This window comes from Dromiciops gliroides, chromosome 2, assembly GCF_019393635.1.
Source record: "Dromiciops gliroides isolate mDroGli1 chromosome 2, mDroGli1.pri, whole genome shotgun sequence".
Taxonomy (NCBI): domain Eukaryota; kingdom Metazoa; phylum Chordata; class Mammalia; order Microbiotheria; family Microbiotheriidae; genus Dromiciops; species Dromiciops gliroides.
Genome location: NC_057862.1, coordinates 274,815,995 through 274,837,142, shown reverse-complemented (window position 1 = coordinate 274,837,142; position 21,148 = coordinate 274,815,995). Strand labels below are relative to the sequence as shown.

Sequence of the window (21,148 nt, the reverse complement as noted above, 5' to 3'; positions counted from 1 at the left end):
CTGAGTTAAATTTATTAAAATAAGAGCCATTCCGCAATTGATAAATCATCAAAAGATATGAAGTTTCAGATGAAATAATCAAAGCTATCTATAGCCATATGAAAACAAACACTGTAAGGGGCAATGGGAGTTAAGTGACTTGCCCCCAGGGTCACTCAGCTAGTAAGTGTCAAGTGTCTGAGAATGGATTTGAATTCAGGTCCTCCTGAATCCAGAGCTGGTGCTTTACCCACTGTACCACCTAGCTGCCCCCATCTAACTCACTATTGATTAGAAGGATGTAAGTCAAAACAATTCTGTAGTACTACCTCATACTTATTGGATCTGATAATAGGACAGCAGAGGAAAATGACAAATGCTGTAGGGGATATGGGGAAAATGAGACATTAATGCACTGGTGGTGGAGTTGTAAACTGATTCAAGCATTCTGTAGAGCAATTTGGAACTATGGCCAAAGGGCTATAAAACCATATATATGTATATGTATGTGTATGTTGTTATTGTTGTTAAGTAGTTCACTTATGTTTGACTCTTCATGACCCCATGGACCATAGCAAGCCAGGCCCTTTTCTCCTCCATTATCTTCCAAAGTCTGTCCAAGTCCATGTTCATTGTTTCCATCTCACTATCCATTTCATCCTCTGCCATTCTCTTTTTCTTTTACTTTCAATATTACCCAACATCAAGATCTTTTCTAATGAATCCTACCTTCTTATTATGTGGCCAAAGTATTAAAGCTTCAGCTTTAATATTTGACCTTCCATTAAAAAGCCTGAATTAATTTCTCTAAGTATTGACTGATTTGATCTCCTTGCTGTCTAAGGGTCTCTCAAAAGTCTTCTCCAGGGGCAGCTAGGTGATGCAGTGGATAAAGCACTGGCTCTGGATTCAGGAGGACCTAAGTTCAAATCTGGCCTCAGACACTTGACATCTACTATCTGTGTGACTCTGGGCAAGCCACTTAACCCTCATTGCCCCACAAAAACAAAACAAAACAAAACAAAAACAAGCAAAAAACAAACAACAAATAAAATGTATGTATACTCTTTGCCCTAGCAATACGACTACTAAGTCAGTATCCAAAAAGAAATAAAAAACAAAAAGAAAAAGGACCTATATGTGCAAAAATATTTATAGCAGCTCTTTTCTGGTGGTAAAGAATTAGAAATTATGGGGATGCCTATCAATTGGGGAATGACTGAACAAATTTGTGTTATGTGATTATGATGGAACACTATTGTGCTATAAGAAATGATGAGCAGGATACTCTCAGAAAAACCTGGAAATACTTACATAAACTGATGAAAGATAAAATGTACTTTGTACAAAGTAACAGCAATATTGTAAGATTTGTCATTGTGAATGACTTGGCTATTCTCAGCAATACAATGATCCAAGACAACTCTAAAGACTTATGGAAAAATGCTATCCATCCCCAGAGAAAGAACTGATGGTGTCTGGATACACACTGAAGCATATTTTTTTTACTTTATTTTTTGAGGTGTTTTTGTTTGTTTCTTTCATAACCTAACATGGAAATGTTTTGCATGATTACACATGTATAACTTGAATTATTTGCCTTCTTAAAGGGGGATGGGAAAGGGGAGTAGGAAGGAAGGAGAATGTGGAACGTAAAGTTTTTTAAATGGATGTTAAAATTGTTTTACATGTAATTGGGAGAAAATAAAATTCTTTTAAAAATAACAGTCTGGGGAAGCTAGGTGGCACAGTGGATAAAGCACTGGCCCTGGATTCAGGAAGACCTGAGTTCAAATCTGGCCTCAGACACTTGACACTTACTAGCTGTGTGACTCTGGGCAAGTCACTTAACCCTCATTGTCCGGAAAAAAAAATAATAGTCTGGTACAGTACTTCATGACATAGCTCCTACTTTTGCCATTGTCTCAATAATTAAATACCATTAGAAAACTGGCACTTTAGTTGTTCGACAATACCACTTTACTTCTTGGCCTGCATTATGTTCCCTTCAGATAATGATCCACAGCCAACTGAGGCAATAAAAATTGGTTCGATGAACTGGGATTCATGTATGCTGCTTGTATGCAGTCTGAATCTGCTGGTTTGACCATATATATATCTCACATCCCATGCATCCAAAGGAAACACGTTTGCCTCCAATGCCACTTCCATGTTCTTGCTCTACCACCATCACTCAGAAGCCTCTCCTCTTTTGAGGTTCACTCCTTCTATATGTACCATGCAATTAAAATTCTTGTAGCTATTTCCCAACCTCCAAGACACTCTCCTTCTTTCCTTGATTAATTCGGTGCTTGGCTAACAGGGTCTTTCCTCCTCAACTCTTGTATTTATTGTAGGTGTACAAAAATTAATTATTCATAACTATAACTAACCTGGAAAAATTATATGTAATTGGATTTATGAAAAATGATGATTATATGAAAAATGATAAATTTAAAGAAATTATAATTGGGCCATAAATCCCTTCATGGTTGCCATTCAAATGTTAGAATATTTTTAAATTGACTAGCCTAATTTGGGGGGCTAATCTGACTGGAGGACTAATCTGGTGACTTGTGACTATTTGGCCATCTGACTGCGTTTAATTTAATATGGGCTGTTTATAAAGTTCCACCACACTGCTCCACACCCAAATTGATAAGCACAGGATTAAGAAGCCTCTTAACTAAATAATCAAAGCAGAGTTTATTTATGAGATACTATTTAAAATTAAGAATACAGGGAAATAAAATGTACAACCTGACTGCTTTCCTTCGGTCTCTTTCCACTGCTCTCTTTCCCACCTGCTGCCTTCAAACTTCTTGAATACAATAAGGGCCTTAGCTGCCTCTGGCCTCAGGGCACGTTACACTTTCCCTGGTTTGTATTAAGGCCTGTAACCTTGTCAGCCCCATCTCTCCTTTTCGGAACCAAACTCTCCTCCGTCCTTGTCCGTGCTCCCCTCTAGTCTTTCTAGTCCGTCCTCCTCTAGTCAGCTCCTGCCCATGGGGCTTTTTCTCCTCAGCTGAAGCTGAGGAGGAGGGGGAGAGACCCTGAGGGCCTAAGGCTTTCTAATCTCAGCCTAAAGGTAGGGTCCCCAAATCAAAATAAATTTCCACATAGGGAACTTTAATATAAATATTGATATTCTCTGAAACACCTTAATTTCACAGTTCTTCAACTTATTCATTTCCCATGATCTACTCCTTCACCTCATCTCAGTCCCATGCAAAGATAGTCATATCATTGATCTTGCCATCACCTATAAATGAAGCACTTCCATGTTCATGAACTCTGAAATTCCTTTGTCTGATCTGTTGTCATACTGTCCTTCTGCCTTGTAAGTCCAAACTTTGTTCTTCATCCACACTCTGACCTCCAATCTCTGACCCCTCAGTTCTTTCCCAGATCACCCCTGCACTGTTAAACTATCTTCCCTTCCCCATCTTGATCCTTGGTGAACCATTTCAACTCTATACTTTCCTCTTCTTTTTGTATGAGATGATTATGGATTTGAGTCAGATTAAACTCTGAGGATGGGGTCTGGAAGATACCCAGCCCCGCCCCAGTATAGTTAGTTTAAAAGTTTATTGCTGGGGGCAGCTAGGTGGCACAGTGGATAGAGTACAGGCCCTGGATTCAGGAGGACCTGAGTTCAAAGCTGACCTCAGACACTTAACACTTACTAGCTGTGTGACTTTAGGCAAGTCACTTAACCCCAATTGCCTCGCAAAAAAAAAAAACAAAACAAAAAACAAAAACAAAAGTTTATTGCTTGTCAAATTCTGTCTCCTTTAAGTTCTATTGCCAATTAACAGTATTTTTACTTCTGCTCAGTCTCCCCACTTGTCAGCTACATATTAGTTTTATCTGGAATCTATCATGTGTCAGAACCCCAGTCCCTGTTGAGTGGGTTGGGGAGTTTGCCCACCAATTCAATACTCGGGACTCAAGAAGAAAGGACAAGGCTCAGCACAGGATGTGGCAATTAAGTTGAGACCAGATGTTAAGTGACATGTCTCTTTTTTTCAGAGCAGAATCCCCTTGATCCTAGGGTCCCAACAATGGATTATTCTTTTATTCTTTATTCTATTTCTTTGATTTTCCAACATGGCCAAAGATAAATTTTAACCCTGTCATCCTTCTAAAATTAATACAACTATAAAACAATGCTGAAACACCTGAGTGACTTTTCTTGTTATTCAAGTTGAATACCTTTAGAGATAGGGGCTGGGAGAGAGGGGGAACTGTGAGATCTGAAACATCTGACTGTCACTCCCCCATCCCTCTTCCTTCGGTTTGATCTTGTTCCCCCTCCCCTTTCCCCCCTTGTTCCTGGAACACATATGCATGTATCCATACATTGATCACGAGCTAAACACGCACCCTGGGTGAGACAGGATTGGATGTTAGATTGTGAGCTTACCCTAGTGTGCATGGGGACTTCTCCCCTGACCAACATTCCTATAAAAGCTCAAGGCATGTATTAGCTATTTCAACTCAGTTATTGAGTCTGCACATTCCTGCAGGAATGTAATAAATCTGTCTCTGCTTGACTTGGTGGTCTCCTCGAGTTATTTGGGTAAACTGAGGCAGTTTGCCCCAAACATTTTGAATCTCTTGCCCCATTATCCTGTCACTGTTCTTTCCCTGTTAAGCCTCAGCTTTGGTGCTACAGAATGAAACTAGACAAAAAGATAAAATTGTACTGACTTGGTCCAAAAAATTTTTTTACATAACTTCAACTGGGTCCTTATTACTGAAAGGCAATCCTTTCACACCTCCTCAATAACTTATTATCCCACTAACCACAGCAGCTCTTCCAAATTTTTTCCATCCCTCCTCAAAACTCTCATGGCTACTCTTGTCACTACCCTCCTAGTCAAGAAGCCTACTTCATATTTTATAGAAAAAAATTAGGGCCATCTGCAAAAACAAAAACAAAAACAAAACCCCTCCCTCTTCTCTCCTCTTCATCTCATATCATCCAGATGTCTTCTGCCACTATTTCCTCTTTCATCCCTGTCTCATATACTGAGGCGGCCCTTCTTGCCAGTTCAAAACCCTCATTTCATCTAATTTTATCCAGTAGACTGCCCTCCCTATCTATCAGTCTCACTCTCACCTACCTTCAGTCTTGTCTCTTGGCAGCTTTCCTATCACCTATACCCAACACTCTTCCATCCCTTCTCACTACTTTTCTTCTCATATCCCTTCTCCATTTTGCTGCTAAATTCTTTGAGAAGGGCATTTACAATAAGGGGTGCTCTTTGTTCTTTCACTCTTCTTAATTCACTACAGACTGGCTTCTAACCTCATCATTCAACCAAAACCATTCCCTCTTAATTGCAAAATCTAATTGGCCTTTTCTCAGTCCTCATTCTTCTCAACCTCCCTGAATCCTTTGACAATGACCATCAACCTCTACTCTTTAGTTTTTTTTGTGACACTATTCTCTCCTAGTTCTCCTCCCTAACTACTTATTAGTCACCTTGTATTCTCATCTCCTCGGGGCTCTGTCCTCGGTCCTCTTCTCTTTCCCCATTATAGTTTCACCTAGTGATTTCATCAGCTGCCATGAATTCAATGATCGTCCTTATGCTGATGATTCTCAAATCAATCCCTAATAGCTATGCTGACTTCCAATCTCCCATCTAAAACTGAATGCCCGGTAAACCACCTTTTCTTCCGAGAGATTTTTATGCGACTACGGGTACATACAGGTACATAAAATAGATATACATAACCTACTGCTTCCAAATTTTTCGCGACCCCATATTGAGCTACGCGATGGGGTGGCGACCCACAATTTAAGAAGCTTTGCTGTAGATTGTCTTTAACTCAACATATCCAAAAAGGAACTTATTACATTTCCTTTCAATCTCTCCTCTTCTAAACTCCCTTGTTGCTGTCGAGTGTACCTCCAGCCTACCACGCCCACCAACGCAAAAGGGGCGGGCCTCTCCAGGCAACCAATGTTCTGATTGGCTCTCAGACACGAGGTATTCAGATTCCAGGGTTTCACTCTAGTCAAAAACACCGGGAGAGCGCGATGTCAGCAGGTTTGTCCACGCTGGCTTCCCATAGTCAACAGGATGTCCGGGATACTTTAATCGGGTCTGGGCTGGACAGGGCTGGGATCCTGGCCGAGTTTACCCGATGGCTGCAGTGTTTCTGGTGATGCTCTACGAGTATTCACCTCTCTTTTACATCGCCGTGGTCTTCACCTGCTTTATTGTGACCACCGGCCTGGTGCTGGGATGGTAAGGGGCCTAGGGTGAGGGGGGAGCCGGCTTCTAGGCCGGGCGCGGTGGGACGTCGTGGTCACCTGGGAGGGGATGACCGCGGGAGGAGATGAGGGACGCGGTCCTGAGGCCCGTGGGGAGTCCACTCTGGCCTGCACCCGGCCCGATAGGTAAACACCCCACTAGCGTCACGGGCCATAGGATCCCATGTCCTTCCCCAGGAATATGAAGCAATAATCAATATTTCTAAGTGCCTCTTTAGGCTGAATGTTGAATTTTTCGTTTTATTCCTTATACATTTGGAAGGTTCGGGTTTGTTTTTTTTTTCTAAATAAGCTTTGCTGAAATTCATTGACAGATAATGATAAACTTCTTAACGATGCACATAAGAAAGAAAAAATATGGGCCTCTTTCAAGTATCATTGCAGTCTAGTTTGAGAGCATGCAGAACACAAATGAAAATTTAAAAGCGCTGAAGGTAGAAAAGAGTTTGCTGAGAGTTCTGGGAAAGTCAGATCATGTGAAGAACATTTTAATGTTGAAACTGAAAGGACAGCAGAGATATCTAATGGAACAGGTCCTGGCTGGCATTTCTTTTTTTGTTTGCTTTGTTTTGTTTTTTTGTGCAGGGGAATGGGGGTTAAGTGACTTGCCCAGGGTCACACAGCTAGTAAGTGTCAAGTGTCTGAGGCCGGATTTGAACTCAGGTACTCTTGAATCCAGGGCCGGTGCTTTATCCACTGCGCCACCTAGCTGCCCCCTGGCTGGCATTTCTTTAACAATGTATTCTACTTGGTTACATAAAAGAATCATCACCTTTGGACTGTACTTCTTAGTATTACAAAGTAAAAGAGTTGCAGTGACCCTTGAGATGCAGTTGTAAAGGTACAGAGAGAAGCAATCCAAACTGGAAGGGACACAAGTTTAAAAGCAGTTAAGGGCAGATTTTTCAAGAGCTCTCAAAGGAAGGGAGGTGTCTAAAGTATTAAAAAGATCAGAGATGATAAAGCAACGGAGAAGGCATCAGATACTAATTCATATGCCTACTTTTCTCATCTTTTAAAAATCTTTGAGAGTATTTTGTCCTTATATTGAGGGTATTCTTGATAACTAAAAGGAAAAAGTCAGTTTTCATAGCTAACGACATCTTTATAGACTCACTGTTGACCTGAAAGACATATGGAATAGAAGATATCACTTTAACTTATTTATTGATGTTTAAAAAGCATTTGACTGAGTACAATGCACATAGCTCTAAGGATTTGCCTTTAATAAAGTGTCTCCAAAGCGCATATTAAAATTATATAATTCTAAGAGGCATGAATACTAGATAATTTTGTTCTGTGATATGATTTTGACATTGAGACAAAACTGGGAAACATATGTTTACCTAAGAGGTTTTACACTGTTGAAGAAAATACCATGTATAGAATCCAAATGAAAGATTCTTTATTCTTGTCTGGTCCTTAATGATGGAATTTCAGGCTTAAGACTCAAAGATCAATGTAATCTAGCCTGTCCCATTCATATTTTGCTAAAGATTATATTAGAATGACCCCTAATATCCTTTCCAATTATGAGATTTTGTCAATACAATATCGTACAATAGCCTTTGCAGGTAATCATCTAGTTATGTTTCCAGCAAAATGTATGAATAGTGTGTGTGTGTGGGGGGGGGGGGGATACTACTTTTCTTTAGCAACACCAAAACAAAGGAATTATTTGACAGAGTAGACTAAATACAGATGATTTCATATGATAACTCCCCCCCCAACCTTGAACAATGTACTCATGAATTAACAGTGGAGAACCTAGAGCTCCCTTGGCACCATGACTGTACCTGCCATTGTGAGTACAAGTTTGTGACTCAGTGTGGTCTTAGGGTGCTTTATAGCTGTAATGATCCCCACTCTATTACCCTCCCACCACTACATGGAAAGCAGGATACATTGATTCTGCCCAGTCAAGTGAAGGAAAGAAGGAGGGGGAAGAAGGAATCAGTGGCCTAAAAATGTACTACCTTGTTGCTGGGGCCTGGATTTAGGATAGGGACCCCCAACCCCCTCATTCCACAATAAGTGGCAGTTTGCTGATTCTACCCAGCTATGGGAAGGAAAGGAGAGCATAAGGAGGATTTGAGCACTCTGAAAAACATACTAGGTACCCCACACTAAGCCCCACAATCTGGAGATGAATAGCTCTAGGGCAGGGGGGGGGGAATCTCTCTCTCCCTTTCCCCATTCCTTCTTCCAGATCTGACCAGGAACCCATCCCATAATCCCTTTGCAAGGAACACAGGATTTGTGCCTGCCCTGTGAACCAACTTTTCACTCAGCCTAGGTCCCTTACCTACCCAGCAAGGAGCTGGAAGTAGCAACATTCTCATTTTACAGATGAGGAAAAAATCCCAGGGAAATTAGGTGATTTGCTTAAAGTCACTCTAATAATTGTCAAAGGCAGGATTTGAAGCCAGGTCCTTTGACTCCATAGTCTGTGTCCTTCCATTGTGTACCATGCTGCAGGAGAAGTGGGGAGAGGAAGAGAGCCAAAGAATGAATGAAGGGGAAAACAATGAAAAGACTAAAATGCCTAAAAATGAAAAGAAAAAAAGCCTTGATACTCTAGAACCCAGTGCACATGCAGATAAGGCAATAGAAAGAACTCTAAAAAGAGAAGAAAAATGAGTAAAACCTACACTTAAATATAATGTCAAGGAAAATGAACCAATAGTGCCTGATAAAAGAATCCTGTGGACTCCCCAGAGATAATGGGATAACAGCAAGAAAGTCAAAAATGTTTCAAAGAAAAATAAAATTACTTTTTAAAGAATCAACCAAGTAATCATTTATCCTCCACTTGAAGACCTTTCCCACCCCCACCTCCCATGACAGAAAACCCACTATCCTCTGAAGTAGCTTTTAGTTGGTTCTCATTTTTAGGAATTTTATTCTTCTAAAGAAATCTGGCTCTCAGCAACTTCTCTCCCTTTTATTCCACTTTCTGCTCTCTTGAAACCAAGCAAAATAAATCTGATCTTTCCTTTCTGTGACAGTCTTTTATATATTTGAATTTGATCTTGTTTCTCTAGGCTAAAGTTCTTAGTTCCTTTGATCCTCATGTATCATGGCTTCCAGTATCCTCATTTCCTGGTCACCCTCCTTTGGATACTCTGCAGTTTATTAATGTTCTTCATAAAATGTCACCCAGAACTGCACACATTATTCTGGATGTGATCTAACCAGAATAGAGTACTTCAGGACTTTTACCTCCATCATTCTAGACAATAGAATTCCACTAATGCACATTAACTTTTTTGACTTGCCATGTCACAACATCCCATTGACTCATCTTTTTTTTGTTTGTTTGTTTTGTTTTGTTTTTTGCAGGGCAATCAGGGTTAAGTGACTTGCCCAGGGTCACACAGCTAGTAAGCGTGTCAAGTGTCTGAGGCCGGATTTGAACTCAGGTCCTCCTGAATCCAGGGCCAGTGCTTCATCCACTGCGCCACCTAGCTGCCCCCCCATTGACTCATCTTGAGCTATATATTGAGTTCATCAGAAACACTGAGTTTTTTTTAGGTGAATTGTCTAATTACACATCACCCATACTTTACTGATGCAGTTGAATTGAGTTGCTGACTTTCATAATACTATGGAGATAGCAGGATAGGTTGGATAGATTGCTGGACTTTAAAGTTAGAAAAACCTGGTTTCAAATGCTACCTCTGAAACATAATAACTATATGAAATAAAAATTATATGAAACTTATCTAAGCCTCAGTTTCCTCATCTGTAAAACAGGACACTATAGTACTTACCATTAGGGTTGTTTGGGGGATCAAATGAGATAAGATATGTAAAGTGGCTTACAAATAAAATGCTATGTAAATGTCACTTATGATTATTCAATTTAGTCTGACCTGGCCTGCTGTGATCTTTTTAGGTCCTGAGTTTGTTGCCTAGTATGTTAGCTTTTGCTCCTAGTTTTTTTGTTATTTATAAGTCTGACAAGCATGCCATTTATACCTTTATTGTATATCAGGCCTGCCTGGCTCAGGTCACTTGGTAGTTTAGTTTTGTAATTAGAATGAAATAAGACATTTGTTCATTTAATAGTTGATAAATGAAAGTAAATTCACTTTTACTTAGTGATAGTTTGGAAAGGATGTTCATTAGGGATAATATAGTAGCTCAACAGATATTGTATCTGTACAGAAATGTATCTAGGCAGGTGTGGTGACTCACATGGCTGTGGGATATGTCAGGTCTAAGAGTCACTGACTTCTTGTGGGCTGTCCTTTTAGGTGACCAGGAAGCTATGTTAGAAAGCAAGATACCTAGCAACAATACCACCTCATGGTCTCCCAAACCTGTTCTCAGTAAGATTTTTTTGAACCATTCCTGGTGAAAGGAGAACTGTATTCCCCGGGTGAATACAGGTGACCTGAGCTATTTCCAGAGTGTATGAGACCTGGGTGGGTAGGGACCTCAAGGCCTGGGGACAGAATAAAGAAGTATCAGGGAGGATCAACTAGAATTCTGTTCAAAAATAGTCCACCCTAGTTAGGTAAGTCTTTCTGATCTGAGAAACAGTTGGACCAGAGAGCCTTCCCTTGCTTTGATTTGATATGAACTTAGTTTCTGGGAGGTGGAATATACACTCCTGATAGAGGCACTCCTGACAAAGCTATTATTTAGCAGGGCCAAATCTCTTGCCCTGAGATGGGAAAGAGGACCAGTTTTCTAGTTGGGAACACATGGAGCACTATTTGAGATAAGTGGGTACTCTGGCGTGAGGAACCCCACTGGGCAGGAGTACCTTTTCCTTGGGATCATTATCCCTGCCTAGCACAATAGGGCACCGTAGCCCCTTTATTCAGGTAGTCTATGGATCCACTCCCCAACTTCTGCCAGTCGCATAAAGGCAACATCCTATTTCATTTCAAGACAGGGCATATTATATCTCAGGTACTGATATGCCCCACAAATAACTGTATGGGGAAGACATTGGTAATTTCCATTGGTCTTGACTGGATGAAGGATCATCCGTTCAAGTCGTTTATAAATCCCAGATCAGTTGGCAAGACTCATAGCTACCACCCAGTAATTAATGTATTTGAATATCTTATCTGACCTGCCCCTCAGGGCTTTCTTACACACCAGTCATGCAACTTTAAGCTCCTCTGCCACCACGGCCTCATCCAGTTTGATTAACATTGTGTCAAGAAGGTGTAGTGACTGAGGCAGCTAGGTGGTGAAGTGGATAAAGCACAGGAGGACCTGAGTTCAAATATGACCTCAGGCACTTGATACTTACTAGCTATGTGACCCTGGGGGAGTCACTTAACCCCAATTGCCTCACCCCCCCCCAAAAAAAAGGTGTAGTGATCCACAGCAGTGCCCTCCAAAAGTGGAGTCTTTTTTTCAGTCTCTGCTCAGAATATCACATTGTGAGGAAAAGTGTTTGGGTCAGCAAGGAAAGGGTTTAAAGACATATTGGGCTCTTTTCCAGGTGAAAATTACCTGTTCCTGACTAGTCTAAGACACATAATTAAAGAGGGGGAAAAAAGCACTGGTGAGATTAAAAACTCTGAACCACTTATCTACAGTTTGAGCTGTCCAATCCATGACATTGACCAGGTCAGAAACATCTTCTGCAGTTGGCATGTAAACTTTATTCACCTCCCTGTAATCCACTGTGTGTGGTCATGTGCCACCTGTCTTCCTCAGCAGGACACACACAGAGATCTTGTAAGGGGAATTGATATAGTAAAGTGCTCCAGCCTTCTTCATCTTTATCAATAGTGAGGAAAAATCTTTCTCACACACACTTCTACCTACAAACCTGTTATTATTTCATATTAACTATTGGAATGGCTCAGCCTAACTTACATTGTGGGGGACCTTGGAAGGTATTCTTTCTACCACATCCTAAGTCACTGACAAAACTCTAATGAGACCTCTTCTGAGATCGACATTGACCCACTGATGATTATTCTTGAGTCTTTCCATTTAATGTATTCTAAATCTACCTAACTATATTTCAGTCATGTCTTTTCCTGTTGCCCACAAAGATTTTGTTTTTGATTTTGAAAGATTTTGTAAAATCTTTTCTCACATCCAGTCCCACTGATTCCTAGCTACTGAATTCCACTACAATATCAGTTTAGTAATCATATTGAGAAAAGAAATGAGGGTGATCTGGCTTGACTATTTTTTTCCTGTTACCTGTCTGTTTTTCCTGTTAAGTGTCTGTTTTTAATTAACCTATGCTTGCTTAGTCTTTATCATTTACTTGACTTTCCAAAGGTTTACAGACCATGACATTAATATGTTCTAGAATTGGGGTAAGAATCAAAGTTAAATTCAATCACATTGAGTTAGAAGAATCAATTTTTTTCCCTATTTGAGCATCAAAACAACATTTACCCATCTACAATCCTAAAGCATTTTCCATTTTTTATTTTTCAGAGATCAATAAGGATCATTTGAAACCCTAGTATGTAATTCATTTAGACCTTATAGAAGACAGGTGGCTTATCTCCTCACTAATTTTGAGCTTCAGTTCCTTTTAACCACTTTGTTCACTCTTTCCTTGTCAGAAGATTGTTCTTTATAGTAGAGAAAACAGAAGCAAAATAAAAGTTGTACCTAAAGTTATGCAGTGGATGGAGATAAAAGCCTAGTGTTTAAACATATATTGAGTCTCTGGGCCTTCAATCTTTTGAACAATAGCTAGAAGAGCATTAATATTAGGATAGCTCTTCAAAATCAAGATAGTCTACGTAAAAGGCAATTGGAATTTAAAAATATTATTTGGCTAGTTGGCCAGTCTAATCCCCTCAGCCCTAACTATTAAAAACTGATATTCTGAGTCTATACTAATTGTTCTAGTACAAGTATAACTCATATAGAGATTATATTTCCCTTTTTTTTTAAGTGAGGCAATTGGGGTTAAGTGACTTGCCCAGGGTCACACAACCAGTAAGTGTATGTTAAGTGTCTGAGGCCGGATTTGAACTCAGGTACTCCTGACTCCAGGGCCGGTGCTCTATCCACTGTGCCATCTAGCTGCCCCCTTTTTATTTTTGTTTTTTTTTTGAGTTTTTTTAGTGTGGCAGTTGGGGTTAAGTGACTTGCCCAGGGTCACACAGCTAGTAAGTGTTAAGTGTCTGAGGCTGGATTTGAACTCAGGTACTCCTGACTCCAGGGCTGGTGCTCTATCCACTGTGCCACCTAGCTGCCCCTTTTCTGTAACTCTACAGATCTTGCCCTGTACTTTCTTTTCTCTTCATCTCCATCTCTTTGTCTCATATACTCGGCATTAGGAAGATAAGATGTATGGTGGTAGTGGCAGTGGTGGTGGAGTTAATACTGGTGATTTTGTTTCTACAAGAGCCAATAAGGAAAGTTGGGCCCAAATCAGAAAGACATTAGTTATGTTACCCAAAAGAGTTTAATATACCATTATTTTGTCTCTGGGGTTGTAGGTTATGCTGCATTCTGAATCGGCAAATTTTCTTCTTGGGCAGAGTTAATGTTACCAGCACTGTCACCCTACTTTTTAATACAACTCAAATCTCTTAAAGGGCTAAATTCCTTTAATTTTTTTTAATGTTGAACCTAAACACTTCTTTAAAAAAGTATTTTTGAGGGGCAGCTAGATGGTGCAGTGGATAGAGCACTGGCCCTGAAGTCAGGAGTTCAAATATGACCTCAGACACTTAACACTTACTAGCTGTGTGACCTTGGACAAGTCACTTAACCCCAGTTGCCTCACTAAAAAAAATTTTTTTAAGTATTTTTGTACACACAGCAGAACACAAAGGATTCCTTGTGAAACTGAATCTCCATTTCTTTCTGCTTGATTTAAAAATATAAATATATGTATGTATAAAATAAATTCTTCCTGAATTTAAATTCAATACTGTCCTTATTGTTCTTCCTTCAGAACCTCCTTTTCTGTACATTAAAAAGTTTCTAGGACCTTTCCCCCTATAATTACTCCTAACCCCTTCTCCCACATTCCTCACAGTCCCCCAACCCCCATTAAAAGCCAAGAGAAAGGTGGGGGGAGGGGGAAACAACCTTATAAAAATAAGTACTGTATAGTCAAAACAAATGCACACCCATCCATGTTCAAAACTATATCTCCTTGTACCCCGTGTGTCCATCAGTTCTTTTTCGGGAAGGGGTAACGCAAGGTCCTGGTTGGTTCAAAGCTTCAGGTACGCGGGTTAGCTAGTTTCCGTGTACACAAACAGCCTGTAAGCGCGAAACCACCAGGTTTGTCCACGCTGGCTTCCCATAGTCATCGGGATCCCTGGGTGGGTTTCAGTCGGATCGGGGCTGGACAGGGCCTGGTAGGGCTGGGATACTCGCCGCTCACCCGATGGCTGCCGTGTTTCTGGTGATGCTCTACGAGTATTCACCACTCTTTTACATCGCCTTGGTCTTCACCTGCTTTGTCGTGACCGCAGGCCTGGTGCTGGGATGGTAAGGGGCCTGGGGATAGGGGAGCGTCGGCTTCTAGGTGCAGCAGGAAGGGACTGCCCGGGACACGGTGGTCACCGGCACTGGGGTGAGGGACTGAAGGTGGAGGGACCTGGCAGGGCAGGCGCTGTCCACGCTAGCCTATACCCGGGCCCAACAGGAAAACACTTCACAAGCGTCTTGGGCCATAGGAACGTCCTTCCCCAGGAATGTGAAGCAATTCTTAGTGCTTCATAAACTACCTTTTAGGCTGAATATTGAATTTTTCTTTTTGACCCTTGTTTATTTGCAAGGTTCTTTTTTTTTTCCTCCCTAAATAAGCTTTACTGAAATTCATCGAACAGATAATGAATGTTCTTAATAGTGAACGTAAGAGAACGAAATAAAAGATATGAACCCCACTCTCAAGGATCAGTGCAATCTAATTTGAGAAAATGCAGAACCCAAATGAAAATTTTTAAGTGCTAAAAGTAGAAAAGAACTTGCTGGGAGTTCTAGGAAAATCAGACCATGTGAAGAACATTTTTATTTTGAAGGACAAATAGATATCAAATGGAACAGATCCTGGCTGGCATTTCTTTAGCAATGTATTCTACTTGGTTACATAAAAGAACCAGTCAGTCAATCCAATAACATTTATTAAGCAACTACTATGTGTCAGGCATTTTGTTAAACCCTGGGGATACAAAAACAGACAAGAGTATGTGGTCTCAAAGATCATATCATAGAAAAGACATTGTGTAGAAACAAGATGTAGTCAGGGTAAATGAGAGATAATGGACCAAGGTAAGGCCCTAACATTAAGGAAGTTAGGGAAAGGTTCCTTGTAGAAAGTAGGATTTTACCAGAGCATTGCAGGAAGCCAGGGAAGCTGAGAAGTGAAGATGAAGGATAGAGTTCCAGGCCAGTGTAAATGCATGGAGTAGGAAAATAAAGTGCATTATACAAGGAGAAGCAAGATGGCCAATGTCACAAGATCACAGAGTATGTGGGGGTAAGGTATGAGAACACTCAGATCCACATTATAAAGGACTTTGAATGACAAATGGATTAGTTTATATTCGATCTGAAGTTTGATAGGATGCTGGAGTTTATTGAATGGAGATAGTGGGAGGGTGACATGGCCAGTCTTCTAGGAAGGTCAGTTTGATAGCTGACTGGAGAATAAACTGGAGTAAGCAAACCAACCAGTAGTAGTAGTAGTCAGGTGTGAAGTGATGAGAATCTACAACAGCATGTTGACAGTGTCAGGAGAAAAAGGGGTACATATGAGAGTATTAAGAAGGTAAAATCAGCAGAACTTGACCACAGATTATAAATAAGGAATGAGAATGAGGAATCTAGAATCACTCCTAGATTACAAGCCTAGTGGTGACTGGTACAGCAATGATTTTCTTAACCATGAAAGGAAAGTTAAGAAGAGGGGAAGGTTTGGGGAGAAATAATTCTGTTTTGTGTATGTTGAGTTTAAGTTGTGTATAGGACCTCCATTTCAAGATGTTCAATATGGAAGCTAGAGATTAAAATCTGAAGAATAGGAGAGAGGTTAGGGATAAACAAGTATATCTGAGGGTCATCCACATAGAAGTAATGATAATTCAATCCATGGGAGTTGAGTAGTTCATCAAGCAAAATAATATAGAAGAAGAAGAGAAAGAGGGCCCAGGACAGAGTCTATTGGGATACCCACCATTAGGGGGCATGACCTAGCTCAAGATCCTGCAAAGGAAACAGAAGAAATGGTCAGACAGGTTGGAGGAGTGTCATGGAATCCTAGAGAGAAGAGAGCATTAAGGAAAAGAAGATGATAAACACTGTCAGAGGCTACAGAGATATCAAGACAAATGAGATTGAGAAAGTCATTGGATTTGGTGATTAAATTGTTGGTAATTTTGCAGAGGGCAGTTTTGGTACTTGATGTGAGTTTGTTAAAATGTGAAGGAGCTACAAGGGTATTTAAGATGAAGTTAGGAAGGGTGACTGGGCCTGACCAGGGATAGGCAGAAGAAATCCCTGCTGGAAGGGACACACTTTTAAAAGCATTTAAGGGCAGATTTTTCAAAATCCCTGTACTAGAGGAAGCTTCCAAAAAATGAAAAGATCATAGACCATAAAGCCAGTTTTCCTATTTGGGATAGATATTATGCTCAGAAGAATAAGAGGTGAGACATCTGGCTATTTCAGACTAGTTTCAGAACCTATCCTGGCCACCTTAATTTTCAGCATACAATTATGTTGGTGTTTGTTGTTTTTTTAAACTGTTCTTGCTGATTAGCGATTTAACCCTGTTTGCCTCAGTTTCCTCATCTGGAAAAAAATGAACTGGGGAAGGAAATGGCAAACCATTCCAATATCTTTGCCAAGAAAACCCCAAATGGAGTCACAGAGTCAGGCACAACCGAACCCGACTCCTGCTGATTGATATTGATAAGGAGAGAGAAAGTGCTGATGCACTTTTACAGGCTTCCTTCATTACTTGGCCTGTTAAATGAGCCTCTTGATTACTATTGATAGCATACCAAATCATGATATAAAATCTTTAAGCTTTCTTTTCGTAAATGTCATGGAGTCTGCTTTAGCATCAACCCATTCTGAAAACGAGAATATATTCGCATTTACAACACTTAGCTATTTGAATAAAATTTACTTGAGGGGGCAGCTAGATGGTGCAGTGGTAAAGCACCCACCCTGGATTCAGGAGGACATGAGTTCAAATCTGAACTCAGACACTTGACACTTACTAGCTGTGTGACCCTGGGCAAGTCACTTAACCCTCATTGCCCTGCAAAAAAAAAAATGTAAAAATAAAATTTACTTGAATGTTAACAAAAGGACCTATCATGTAGGCTACTTTCTTTGTCTTGATTAGTTTCCCACTGGCCTGTGAGGCAAGTACAGTAATACTACTTTTAGGTAATACTCTTAAGCCCGTGGTTCTTAAAGTCAGGTCCAGAGATAGGACTTTGAGACCTTTTTCATCTGAGACCATGTCTTTTTCTTTTTTAAAAAAATAATAAACATTTTAATTTAAAGTTTTGAGTTCTAAATTCTATCCCTCCTCTCCCTCCCCTCTCCCCTCTCCCCTCTCTGAGACAGTAAGCAGATATAGGTTATATATTTGCAATTATGTAAAACATTATCATATTAGTCATTTTGTATAAGAAAACTTGAATTAAAAATTGAAAAAGTGAAAAATAGCATGCTTCAGTCTGTGTTCAATCAATATCAGTTCTTTCTTTGGAGGTGGATAGTATGCTTTATCATTAGTTCTTTGGGATTGTCTTGGATTTTTGTATTGCTGAAAATAGTTGTCATTCCCAGTTCTTCATCAAACAATATTGCTGTGTCACTGTGTACAATGTTCTCTTGGCTCTGCTCACTTTACTATATATCAGTTCATACAAGTCTTTTCAGGCATTTCTGAAATCATCCTGCTTGTCATTTCTTATAGCACAATAATATTCCATCACCATCATATGCCACAGCTTGTTTAGCCATTCCCCAATTGATGGGCATTCCTTTGATTTCCAGTTCTTAGCCACTACAAAAAGAACTGCTACAAATACTTTTGTAAAAATAGGTCTATTTCTGAAACCCTTTCAAGGGGGTCTGTGAGGACAAATTTATTTTCATAATAATATTTTAATTTTTTAAATCGGTGTTAAGAAATTCTTTTAAATCTTCTTTTATATCTCCTACATTTCCTAAGATGTTTTAATTTCTAATATAGTAAACATAGCTATAATCCACAAAAAACAAATGCTCTTTGAAGTATAAAGGGGACCTGAGATCAAAAAGTTCTAGTGTTAGGCTGTTAAAGCAAAATAGCTTACTAACCAATTTTGGATTGCAACATCAATTTGCCATCTTTGCTCCATCATTTCCTGAAGCATGCACAGATGGATCACATTAGGTAGAAACAGGGCTTGGTCTTACAGAAAAGCAAGGTATTCTAATCTGAGCTGGGAAGAAGATAAAGTAGCAATTGCTCAACTTGAGTGGGTAAGAAAAGAAAGAACACATCCTTGTCTAAGGAGTCAATCTGGGCCATCTCATCAGTCTCTAAATTGCCTGGCCATTTCTAGGAGACCAGTTTTGGATTGCATTTCTGAGAAGCTCTTGTGGCATGGGTATTATGAATGCTAGAAAACAATGGAGCCAAAGTTTGTTCATGGCCTGATTTTTCTTTCTGCATTTCAGTTGGCATTTACTGGAGAATCTTTTAGCTGGCAAAATAAAGAGGACCTTTATATTGGTCCCTGTCAAGGGCAAGAGGTTCCAGTTCTATCTTCTTGCTTTTGGGGAATCAGAAATTAGAGCCACTGGTCTGGAATCTAGATTAATTCATGCCTGTTGAATGATTAGCTGTGCTTTTAATTGTTTCTGCTTTTGCTTAACCTTTATTAAGATTTTTCTTCTATTATTATGAGCATCTCTATACATTTTTATTGTATTTTAATCTGCACTCTGCTGATTCAACTACATTTTAATTTCTTGAACTTTTTTTTTTCAGTTCCTTACACTGATGACCCCAGACTGGTCCTGGTACAAGTTGGAAATGCAATCATTTCTCTTTGTATTGATTCAGTGTTTGACTTTGATTTTGGTATATTACAGTTAATTTTTTAACTTTATACTTTTCTGCTTCCAAATAATATTTCACAAGTTCCAGTTGTGTTATCAATACTAGTTCCTTCCTTCTCCCCCAAACCCTAGTGGATCTGTATCTTTTTCGAAATTATGGTTTGGACTATTAACTTTTTTATATGCAACAAACATGCCACCCATAATATCCAAACTTCACAAACTTCCTTTTTCCACATGGCTCCTACTTTGCAAATTTTTTCCAAATTCATTGCATAAACTTTGCTATTGGGTGATCAAAGGGAAAACTTCTTTTTGTATAGATACAGCTTTTCTTTTTGTCACACAAACTATTTTCCAATTTGTCTTTTTAAGAACCTGCAACTGAATGATCTATTCTAAATTTTTTTTCTATCTAATTACTTTTAAGCTGACTTTGCTTTACTTGACAATTACATTCAGTCTATTGTAGTAATGAGCCTGTGAATAGAGGGTCTTAAAACACTTTTTTCCATGTCTGACAGTAAGTTGGCATAATATTACAAGTCATATGAAGACTAGAATAGTCATAATATTATTTCTTAATTTTTCATAACAGAACTCAGACTTCAGTTTATATGCTTTCAGAGTCAGGAAGATCTTTAAGGAAGCAATTGTGATGGTCTAGGCTTGAGATCCTAAGGGCCTCAACCATTATAGTGTATTAATAATAACAGTATCAAATATGTATATAGTGCCTTAAGGTTTATAAATTGCTTTTGGTCACAGTAATCATGAGTATTATAAATAGTGTATACATTTTTCCAAATAAGAAACTGAATCTCTAAGAGTTGAAGTGTCTTCATCAATATCATATAGCTAATAAATAACAGAGTAGCAACAGCTTTTTGAATTCAAACCCTAAATCCGATGCTCTTTTCTCTAAACTACACCACTTCTCAGTAAGAATAGAAAGGAAGGTGCAAATGCTAAATGCTACTAATAATTGATGAGAGGAAGACTTGATTTGTGTGTAGAAGGGAGCTAAAATAATTAAGCTTTTGAGCCTCAGACTTAAAAGGGAAGAATGATATCAATGAGAAAAATAACATATAGGACTGACATGAAGTGAGAGGAACTTTTATTAATGAGAAAGATGATATTCAAGATTTATTTTATTTTCATTGTAGTGCCTAATACATATCCAGCTGGAATTTTTTTAGTGGATATTAAGAAATTCTTTTAAATCTTTTGTTTTTATATCACCTACATTTCCTAATAAATACCTCTCCCTTCCCTTTTCCCAAGAGTAATTTCTTCTATCAAAGAGTAAAACAGGAAGAAAAAAACCCAGCAATTCAGTAAAACTAACCAACATATCAAAATAAATTGATTTTATATACAGTGCTCCACACTCTTAGAATCCTACCTCTGCATGTCATTTGGGGAGGTGTTTTCCCACATCTTTGAAGGGCCAACCTTGGTTATAATTTTATAGCATTCAGGTTTGATTGGGTTTTTTTTTTATTTTTTCATTTATATTATTGTAGTCACTGTACAAAGTTTCCCTGATTTTGCTTACTTCACTTTGCATCAGTTCATAAAAATCTCTTGCTTCTCTACATTTATCATATTCGTTGTTTCTTACCACTTAGTAATTCTCCATTACAACTTGTAGTGATTCCCCATTATCTATTTTTATGACTTTAGTTATTTGAAGTTCACAAGAAATTGATGATTAGAATTTGGCATTTATTATGTAATATTAGATAGCATCCTTGAATTGGAAAATACTATCTTGTTTCTAAACATAATTGTTTTGTTAAGTTCCAACTGAGCCTTTTTTAAAATTGTCTGATAATTGAATGT

General features: G+C 39.1%; 1 protein-coding gene across 2 annotated transcripts in view; it reads left to right on the top strand.

Annotated features, from left to right (window-relative positions):
* Positions 1-6,040: 6,040 nt before the first annotated feature.
* CGRRF1 (cell growth regulator with ring finger domain 1) overlaps positions 6,041-21,148 on the top strand; it is a 64,791-nt gene continuing 49,683 nt past the window's right edge. Inside the window, exon 1 of one of the 2 annotated variants that reach the window (XM_043988290.1) lies at positions 6,041-6,242. In XM_043988290.1, coding sequence (XP_043844225.1) covers positions 6,139-6,242 — 104 coding nt within the window. In that variant the 5' untranslated portion in view covers positions 6,041-6,138. Of the gene's footprint in view, positions 6,243-14,530; positions 14,720-21,148 lie in introns of those variants that run through there. The other variant, XM_043988291.1, reaches the window with a different exon arrangement.